The sequence below is a fragment of the Cynoglossus semilaevis genome, chromosome 17 (assembly GCF_000523025.1).
Source record: "Cynoglossus semilaevis isolate Cse_v1.0 chromosome 17, Cse_v1.0, whole genome shotgun sequence".
NCBI classification, from domain to species: Eukaryota; Metazoa; Chordata; class Actinopteri; order Pleuronectiformes; family Cynoglossidae; genus Cynoglossus; species Cynoglossus semilaevis.
In genome coordinates this window covers 6038851-6049340 of record NC_024323.1, presented here as the reverse complement: position 1 = coordinate 6049340, position 10490 = coordinate 6038851, and the positions used below count along the sequence as shown (strand labels likewise).

The window sequence follows — 10490 nt, the reverse complement described above, 5'->3', positions numbered from 1 at the left end:
AAGCTTACTTTATCTTCTGCAAACTGTCCAGGTCAGGGTTCAAACTTGAAAACTTCTGTGCTAATTTCCAGACTGTGATTAGGAAGAAGAAGATATTGACCTAAAACAAACAAACAAACAAAATTTTGACGTGGAATAAACCGAGATGATTTTAGATTTACAACTGAACTAAGTGAAAACATTTACTTACAACAATAATCAAACAGACCGGACCAAAGAAACTCCAAATTAAATCCAAGTTCAACCAGCAACTGCAATGCATATTAAAAACCACAATTAGCACACATCAACAAAGTATCAACTGTGATCTATAAGCTTAACGTAGAACTAGGGAACTTACTATCTCTCAGTGCCATAACCTTGAGCATTCACCAGTGCGGATACAGTGACAATTACAGCAGGAACTCCGTAGCCTCCTGCCATCATGTAAAGGGTTTTAAAGTTGGTGTTAAAAACCAGAACTACCATCCGGAACAGTTGGATGCCCTCCAGACACATCCAGCAAAATGCTGCCAGGTAAAAGAAATGCAGAAGCCCTGCGACCACAGCACAGCCAACCTAGAACCACAGGGAGAAAAATGTCAGCTTTGACGTAAGACAAAGGCTACTGACAAAATAGGCAGCAATGGGACAAAACAGTTTGCTGAATTGTTGTAATACAGTACATCTATATCTCCCACATAAATCATTAAAGTAGCTATATTGCTAGTAGGTATTAATTAATCAAAATGTTTTAGGCCATATTCAGTCTGATAATGCTGTGTGTGCCATGTTTACCTTGTTCTCTATGCGAGAGATGCCTATGAGGAAGATCAAACCAGCAGAAAAGAGGCTGATGCAAAGGTGCAGATGGATGGTGGTTCTTGGGCTTTTGATGGAGCGAATCAAGGAGAATGTTAGAATGCAGAGGAATAAGCAAACTTGTGACAGGGACAGACCGATCCAGGTGATTAGCTGCAATTCAAACTTGTCCTGTTAGGAGAGAGGGAGTATCATTACACAGTCCAAATAAATAACTACAGTAATAATCCTGGTTTGAAATTTCAGGGCTATCCAGTCTCAATTGTGTGTTTTTGTAGATGTCGGCTAGGGCTGGGAATCAGTTCAAATTTCAAGAATCGATTCGTTTCCGATACTCGAGATTCAGAACCGATTATCACGATTCGATTTGATTTAGATTCCTGTTATTTTGAGCTGTAATCTGAATTAAATGACTACTTCGCCTTCAGCTGCAGTACCTGATGCTTTTCTTTGAGGATGTGGGTGGTTGTCGTACTGCGATGAAAGTAGTGAAGCGACCCCGAAGTAATGTTACAGTGTTATAATGTTCATGATAGAGTTCTGTGATTTCCCAGGGTCTGTGAATGTTTCTGGATGAACGCGGGAGCAAGGGGGCGGAGAAACAGGTGAAAGAGAGCGCGCCAGGCTGAGAGGTAAGTGTGGATAGAACACAGTCACGAGTTGAGTTGATGTGTGAGGCCAGGAGTGTTCTATTGTTTTGGCGCGACAATAACCAAGTTCTATAATCAAAGTTGAACAATAAATGCAGGTTCGTTAAATAACTCTTCGTCATTCATTATACGTCGGACGCTACAGTACTTTGTGATGTGCCTCAACGTGTGAGAGTTAGAGGTTTATAATGTGAACGAAGTAGCCTACATGCCTTAGCCCCATTATCTCAACCGCACGGACCATGTTTGCCGCGTTGTCGGTTACCATAACTGGATCCCTACAGCCCCTAACCCTGCATCGCTGTCGTCAACATTTCCGCTAGACTAGCAGAACGAAGGTCAATTTTAACTTCGGTGGTTTGTAACACATGAGAGTGGAAGTTCCAATTGTCATTTGTTCTTAAATATATATATATATATATTTCGCCGAAACTGAATCGATATTAGAGAATTGAATGGAGAATCGATTCAGTATCGGCGAATCGATATTTTGAACTCGGGCCTAATGTCGGCTGCTTACAAACAGAATCCAACAGAATTATATAAAACCCGTGCAAAAAGTCATTTTGTCCTTTTGCTAGATTACAGGTTTCAGTTTGACTGGGTGTAACAAATATAAATGTATAGTTTGTGTTAAACTGTTGACTATTAACCTCCACTTCACGAAGAGCCATTAACACAGCAAAGCTGCTCATGTGGTTGCAGGAACACACTGTGGATTCAGGGAAGGTTGTCACTGCACGGCAGCCATGTGTAGACCAGGCACCACCATTTTCTGAAGAGTCCCAGTACACACAGTAGCTGGATCCATTATGCTGCAAATGAAATGAATGTACCAGGTTAGTGAGATGTTTATGTATATATAGTCCAGGAAGGACGTATATGTATATATACATATATAAACATATATATGGCTGTAAAAAAGTAAACATTCTTAGACAAAAGCAGGGATTTTTTCTGTTTACCTGTGTCAGGTGGTGCAGAGTGAGCGTAATGGGTTCTTTGAGATGACTTGTGTTTGCATTGCTGACAGTGACAGTCACCACTTTAGAGTTGATCTTAAATTTGTGCCCTTTTGGTGGTTCCATCTTACCAAAGAATGTATCTGTGTATTTCTCCATGTTTGCATACTTCAGCAAGGACAGTGTTGTAAAGCCTTTAATACGGGTAACAAAGAAACAAAGGACTTAGTGAACGGTCACATCGGTAAATGTTTCTACGTGCAATGACTGGGGGTATATTAGATGCAACATATTGTCATCACCAGGGTAATAAGAGGGATCCCCTGCAGCTGTCTCCAACTGAATGTTCAAATGAGCTCCCTGTAATGACACAGCCACAGTCCCTCGAGGTAAGTCAGTTCCCTTATAAACCAGCAGCTTAAGGTCTGAAGTCAAAAGAAAGATATGTTTCCATTTCAGTTAATGTTATACAAGTCTGCAAACCTTCTGAATATTTGTGCAAAGAACACAAATTCAATCCACTTTAGCTGCTTTGATATAAATTTTGATCCAACCTGTGTGATTGGAGGATGTATTTTTCCCAGGAGTCTGTATGAATGGTCCAATAAGCCTCATGGCGCTCTCCGTCATGTCCAGAAGGGAGGAGACTAACCTTGTATCATTTAAAGCTTGACTGGACAAGAGCATGTCCATCATAGACAGCAGTCTCTGCAGTAACAGCAGAGGAAGGAGACAGAGTCAGACATCCTGGCTACATACTGTATACCACAGTCCAACATTAAACAAGGCTGCTGAGACAAACTATCTAAATAAAATGTGACAGGAAGCACGGAGGATAGAGGTTTGGGTTTCAAGGTAGCATTGTTTATCGTAAACCCCCCCCCAGAAAAGTAAACACAGTTTTTGGTTGCATTTGTTTTACCCCAGTTACTGTATTTAAAGAAAATAAAAATTAGACTAAGTGTTCACCCTTATTATGACTGCATTTTAAGCACTGTCTCAAAAGATCCATCTAACACAGGAAATAACTGTTTGTTTTAACATACTATTTGATTCCAGCATATATTGCAACCACTTTGACCACTTCCTGTCTAAAAAGGATCAAATCATGTTTAAAAATGAGTTACAACACTTGCTTGTTCATCTGATAGTGGGCCATGCTAAAGTTTTGTTCTCAGAAAAATAATTGTTTTACAGTATTCATGACTTTTCTGAATCTGTATATTTTCTTAGCGGTTGTTGGACAATCTGTAATAGTGTGGACCTTTAATTGGACTTCTCCCTGGAGTGGCTTTGGATTCTTAGTCTCTGTAAGCTCTTTACAGTCAGTCTTCAGCTGCTCCAAAAATCCATGCAGAGTGGGACATTTCTAGACAAATGATTCAGATGGAATGAGACACACCTTTCTCTCTCTCTTGCCATATATATATATAAAAACATATATTTTTTATGTTTATGTTTTATTTTTAATGTTATTTAACTTTACCTCTGTAAGGTATCCATCGTCTTTGAAATCGTCACAGTTTAAGGCTGAGGAAACAGAAGGTGCAGATCAATAAAAGCATTCTTCGATCCTCACATAAGGACACTAGAACTATGTAGTGTAAAACATGTGTTCTGATGGACGTTGTAAAGCTGGTGGCTGCTGTTTTCTCACCAGTGCAGTGTGACCTGTTGTTGTCATAGTCAGTACGTAAATCATGTGTGGCATACACAGTCGTGGCCAGTGGCTTCACTAATAGAACAGTACAGATCCTGGTTTGCTGAAATGTTTCAAAATTATCCAAAAGTGTATTTTGTGAATGCAATGTAAATGATAGGAGGATTTGAATACTGTGCAGAAGAGTGTGCGTGTCAGCAGAGGTGTGTGTGTGTGTGAAAGGGCAGTATAAAGTGCGCATGTTGACTGTTCACGCTTGTATGTTGGCAAGATTTAGACGTGTTTGTGTAGGTCAGTGGTTTTACTGCTTCAGCAATATAATGGCAAGGAGTGGCTGAAACTGTTCAAAAATGCTCAAAAACATTTTATTATTTGTTTTATTATATTTAAATATTCAAATGTCTTTGTCTGTGTATTTATTTCATTAAACTTCTTAACAGTAACTGTAAAACATAACTAACTTATTGAACATCTGTATTTCTGTGTTGTTGGCATCCTTACCTTCACACTGCACCACAGTCCCACGGATGTTAGAGTCTCCAGATTTCAGTTCAAAGCCAGGTGAGCAGATACAGCGATAACTACCCTCTGTGTTAAGGCAGCCAGCACTCTCACCACAGCGTTTCTCTGTTTTGCATTCATCGATGTCTGATGTGAAGGAAAAGCACATTTACAAAGAAAGGAAGCTGGAAATTCAAATATAATTAAATAAATGTATTTAGTTTATCGAAATGTATAACATTAACCAACCAATTTTCAGAAATAATAGATGGCCATGTTAAAGAGCTGTCAAAGTTTGACCTGCAGCAGACAATGTAAAAAAAATGCTTGAAATATGTCAGAATTTTCTAGTGCAATGATGAAATCTGAATGACTACTGAAAAACCAAATGTTCTACTTTCCAGTCTATCCTGGGAATCATAACAGTAGTCCACTGACCCCAATAATTAAAACAATAAATGTTTGGACAAATTTGTTTTTTTTCTCTTTCGTGATTCTTCTGACATATTCCAAGCTGAAACTGTCAGGATTTATTTAGAGCCAGAGATATTCACGGAGCAAGAGTCAGCACAGTCAGAAACTGTCTGCTCACAACAGATTCCAGACTTTAGCCCCATTGTGAATCCTTTGGATGGGAGTTAAAAGACTGTACACATTGGTCCGATTCATCATCAACACAAGGCTCTGGCTTAAAAACTAAAGCATGCTTAGACAGAAACTGATGTGGTGATGATGTGAAATTTACAGAAATGACTGAGCTTTTTTTTTTCTTTTTTAAATGAATGGTTGTGACAAATTTCACCTATGCACGTAACACTGGCATTCCTCTTTATCTTTCCTGTGGTAGAGTTGAACCCATTGTTACAGATGCAACTGTAATGTGGTTGTGTGTTTTTGCAGCTTGCGTTAGGTCCACAAATTTCTTTATTTTCCCAACATTCATTGGTGTCTACAAACAAAATACAGGGAAAAATAATTAGCTCAGAACTCAATACAAACAGATGCTTCCATGTAAAATAAAAACAATTACCCATGCATGATTCAGATGAAGCCGCTGAATAATTTGAGCTTTTCGATGCGGTTAAGTAACCGTCCATACACTGACAGTAGAAGGATCCTTTTGTATTAATGCAGGTACTGAAATTTCCACATGGCGGAATATTATCACCATGATCTTCACATTCATTAATGTCTTAAGTGAAAAAGAAAGACAGTGAGAGTCTTGTACTTGTAGGGCTTGTGAAAAAAACATAGGTCTACATAAAATTACTGTCAGTGATCTGTTTTTAGCATTGAGTAGCGTGTATTCACCAATGCATCCATCAACCCCTCGTTCTTCTCCCAGGAGACAATGTTCTGTCGACAAGGTTGACAGGTTTGTTAGGGCGCAGAGGGACAAAGCTGGAAAAACAAAAAAGAAAGGAAAAAAAACAATGGTCAAACATGAATTCATCATCTACCACTTTAGAACCCATGCGTAACCCGTGTTTCCTTTTACCTTGACACTGTAAATGTTAGTTCAAAAAAGGGGATCAAAACATGTAAACATCTTGATTCTATCTCTGACTTCCTGAGATTGGTCAGCAACATCTGCATCATACTTTCAAACTAACTCTGAGTGTCCTCTGAGCAGGGAAACGTCAGCTGACATAGTACAAGCACAGAGTACCATTACATGCTCCTGTGAGTAAGTGCAGTCTCACTTCTGCTGACTGCATGGCAACAGGGGCTTGAACAAACAATAAACAAAACTGAGACATTTGCTGCTTTAGCATGATCAGCTTTAGTCTGTCAGAAACAAGGGAAGTGACATTTCCTTTTTTTTTTTACTCAGGTTTTTTTTTTTTCATTTAAGTTGTTAGCTAGATCGTGTTGAATAGGGTGTAGTGTTAACCTTAGAGCATTTATAAAATATAGATATGAAGATGTGACTAATTGCACATTAGTGATGCTTAGTAACCTAAGGAGAAAGATACATACAACAATGTCAAAATATCTAAATAAAGCTGTATGAGTTAAGTGTTTTTTTTTTATTTAGATACTGTGTCTGCTGGGTACTGTCGGGTACTGTTGTTTGATATGTTTCAATTTTATGGCACATGATATTCCATTCTAACTGCTGCACAAGTAGTGGACAGATGTAACTCACCCAAAATCAGTACGGCCCCTCCCCCGCTCATGGTCAACGGGCAATTGCTGTGTTTTCAAAAGTTAAAAAAGAAAAAAAAAAGTTGGTGTTACTGACGGCAACAAAAATCCATAAAACGACAGAAAATATAAGACCTCCTTTATAACACGTCCACCTCTGTCTGCGGCTCCTCTTTGAATCTTAACTCCACTAAACCCATGTATCAACTGAAACATGGGCTGTGATGACTTCATTTTTTTCTCAGGAGGAGTTTAAATCTCTCTCTGAAACACACCTATAGAAGTGACACACACCCTGAACACATGCACTCTGTCAGGAAGCACTGCCAAAAGAAGGTCGTCCTTTCACTGCAGCTGTGTTTTACTAAAGAGGCACATAATTTATATCACCTCCTTTTTTGAATGTTCTCTGTACTCACTCTCTTTTGGACTCGGTGATATGTGGACAGAGAGGGGGTCAAGTGGAGTTCACACTGTGGGAATGGTCATTGTTTCACAACGTCCTGCTGGCCAACGTCTCCAACCATAGAAATGCTGCAGCCTGTTAACTATGATAGTGACATATTTATGTTGTTTCTGGCTGCACGAGACTGAAACAATAGTAGCAGTTAGTTTCAAGCTGTTTTTGGAGAGGAGAGAGCAGGGAAGATGGGTGTGTATGTGTGGGAAATATCACTGGAATACTGAAATCTGTCATTAAAATTCTCATTAAGGTGATTTTAAAAAAACAAACCAATAAACCTCTGGTTGATTGAATTGGAATTGGAAAATGTTCATCAAGGTTTTGTGACTTGTGGGGCAAAGTCACAAAACTATGGATATTATACTTAATTATAATTAACCATGATATTACAGTGTTAATAAAAATAATATAAATGATCTAATAGATTATAAAATAATGGCAAAAGTATACAAAATGGCTCTTAATTTGCTAACATTATTGACAAAAGTTAGTAAAGTAAAAGATAAACATTAGCCAATTTTGGGGATTTACTGATTCCATTTTTTTTCTGCCAATTACAACTTCCCAGTTTTTGGTAAATGTGACATGTAGATTAACAATTTCAATTCAGATTTCCTTTATCTGACAGCTTATACAAAAATAAAAGCCCTCAGAACATTTCAGTACAATAAAAAAGCCTGACGTCTTACACTCTAGAGACTGTATACTGTAGGCTGTTGCTACATTATTGTTGTTTCCTGTGAAAAAACAGATGCGAAAAGGCTTCACTTTGTCAGATTACTCTTAGTGCTGTGAACAAAGGACACATTGTCATGCAACTTTATTTAGACCTCAGCCTTCTAGGTGTCAGACAAAGACCCTCAGCTGTGACCCATCCCTTTACATGACAGATATATTAGAAGTTTGCTCTACAAAGTAACATTATTGACACAATGTTACAAAATGTTATTAAATGTTAAGATTAATAATTGACATGAGTTTGTGAACTTGTATCTATCTAAATTGGTGAAATCCTGTTTTAAATGCCATAAGGCAAACATTTAGGTTGTTGCATTTGCTGCCTATCTATACTGCTGCCTGTTCTCCATCCAACCACAACCAGTGCCGCCACCATAACCACCCAACATCCTCCTCCAGGCTCTGGAGGGTTTAAAATGTTTTGCTCATCACTCATATCTCGTGTAATTTAATCTGCTGGCAGCAGAGCCTAAATGCCAAACTCTAAGATGTTCTGCTTCTGCTGCTATAAACATTTTTAAACTTGAGATGTCTGACTGAACTCTCTGACAGAGAACACCAAATGTTCTCACCTTTTTTTTTAAATGACACATTTAGACCGTATGTCACAACTGTTGTGTTCTTCTTGTGTTCTCAAAATGTGTGTGGGTTGCTCTGCACAAGAACGTGTGAAAGTATTGACTTGCTGCAGATATTTGCATAGACAGCTTTGTGAAACAAAGCGGACAGTAAAGCTTTCAACAACATTTCTTGAATCCAGCTGAAGTAACAAGGTCATTTTTAGTTTTGAATGGACAGTCCCAACGCTCCCTGCCTGGTCATTGAGCTTCAAACCCATAAACAATGAGGCGGCCTTTGGGTTTTGTGAGCAGGAGAATATAAGGGGAACAAAAAAGTGCTCCTCAGGGTCCGGCAGTGTGCAGCTGCGCCACACAAGATGCTCACAGTGGGGATTGTGCTGACACAAAACTGCCCTGTTAAAGAATTGACTGTAAATAGGTCTGCACGTAGTAAATAAGATCTCAGTTTCTAACAATATATAACAATTTAAACCAAAAATGTTAGCTATTATTTGACATTCAAATACTATGATAACTTGATGACATGAGTCATACATGGGTCAGAGCGTCAGCTTTATTGACCCTGCAACTTGACTAATATAGTTTATTTATATTTCGTACATATATATATTTTTATACACATTATTTATTATATTTTATATGTTTTTTTATATACGTGTGTGTGTGTGTAAAAATGGAGAACTAGATTAGGTTATTGTGAATAATCAGCCTGCATCACATTCACCAACATCATCAGATAGAAATTGGGGAACTTAAACGTGTCATTTCAAGGGACTGTTAAACGTTGCATAAAAACCTGATGTGTAATGTGTACTGTTTTACATTTTTGTTCCATTGATTGCGTCGCACAGTGACTCACATATTTAGATATAGTTTGCATATAAAAGCTGGAAAGAAACCCCAGATTAATGTGGCGGACATTTGACAAACTCAACACATGATGCTGTTTAGTCAGACGGAACAACAGACTCCACTGGTCCAGACGTTGAGTTCTAATGAAACTCTCGCTTCACACAAGAGTCTGACTCTTGTGTGAAGCGAGTCTTCTGTGGAGACAGGATATTGTGGTCACCACAGCCCTGTGTCTGCTGAATCATAAAAGTGATGAACTCAACACACATGCCTCGTTGCAGCTCGCAGATGTGTTCAAGCTGAGGGTTGGGGTTCTTTTGACCAAGAGTGATTTTGAGTTAAAATGGTCATGGCAAGAATTCAGTGCATTCCAGAGTCTTTCTGTCGGCACCAGAATAGTTTGCATATCCGGTACAGAGTTTTAGAGAATTTGCGATGGCTTATTTTTTGAATCTTTGTCTGTACAACAACAAAGGGTAAAATGTTTTTTTTTTTTTACAACAACTTCAGCTTTGAGGGAGTCCAACCATAACTGCTTGATAAATGTCTGATCTGCTGCAGGCCGTAGTTTGTTATAGCAGCCCGTGGCTTAGGCAGTACCTTGGTGTGTTTGGTAAGCACCAAAAACTCTTCCAATCCTCCGGCACACTACCAAATAAAGTGGAGTGCAACCCACTGCTCCTGTGTGTCTTGGGTTGATACTGTAGATGGGTTTTATGCCTAGAGCATGTTTCCATATAGTTTTTATAAAGCATGAAAATAATGAAAAATAAAAAATAAAATAAATCAGAGAGTTTGTTCATACCCTTATGAAATAATGATCTAGGATGTATCTAGCTAATCTGTGTTTTTAATTATAATTTATGAAACTGGAAGGTTTTGTAATTAATAAGTTAATCTAATTTGTATAATTAATATTTGATTTTAATTTATTATTACCACATGCTGCAGATCTGAAACCACAGAAAGGACTTTTTTTTACTCTCCTCTAAATCTATCATTTTTACAAGAGTAGAGAAATTAAAAAAAGAATTATACAGACTGCATGAAATTGTTCTGAAATGTATTTTGCTGTGGTATTTATTTTAATGCTAATCATCTGTTCTTTGGAAATTACATTTTGTATCATAAAAA

The 10490-nt window shown here is 38.1% G+C and overlaps 2 protein-coding genes across 9 annotated transcripts in view; one reads left to right on the top strand and one right to left on the bottom strand.

Annotated features, from left to right (window-relative positions):
* adgre5a (adhesion G protein-coupled receptor E5a) overlaps positions 1 to 7110 on the bottom strand; it is a 9119-nt gene extending 2009 nt beyond the window's left edge. The window contains exons 1-16 of one of the 4 annotated variants that reach the window (XM_025064167.1): positions 7017 to 7110; positions 6724 to 6770; positions 5886 to 5975; positions 5605 to 5766; positions 5377 to 5523; positions 4575 to 4721; positions 3900 to 3943; positions 3678 to 3782; positions 2968 to 3121; positions 2716 to 2838; positions 2417 to 2607; positions 2105 to 2266; positions 778 to 972; positions 341 to 558; positions 191 to 251; positions 9 to 100 (exon numbers count right to left, since the gene is read on the bottom strand). In XM_025064167.1, coding sequence (XP_024919935.1) covers positions 9 to 100; positions 191 to 251; positions 341 to 558; positions 778 to 972; positions 2105 to 2266; positions 2417 to 2607; positions 2716 to 2838; positions 2968 to 3121; positions 3678 to 3782; positions 3900 to 3943; positions 4575 to 4721; positions 5377 to 5523; positions 5605 to 5766; positions 5886 to 5975; positions 6724 to 6770; positions 7017 to 7027 — 1949 coding nt within the window. In that variant the 5' untranslated portion in view covers positions 7028 to 7110. The other 3 variants (XM_025064169.1, XM_025064168.1, XM_008329581.3) reach the window with 3 other exon arrangements.
* The window catches only part of LOC103392844 (adhesion G protein-coupled receptor L1-like), a 185543-nt gene continuing 177301 nt past the window's right edge, over positions 2249 to 10490 (top strand). For all 5 annotated transcript variants that reach the window (XM_017040474.2, XM_025064165.1, XM_008329582.3 and 2 more), the window contains exons 1-2: positions 2249 to 2290; positions 2719 to 2802. The gene's annotated coding sequence lies outside the window, so the exon portion shown is untranslated. The remainder of the gene's footprint in view (positions 2291 to 2718; positions 2803 to 10490) is intronic.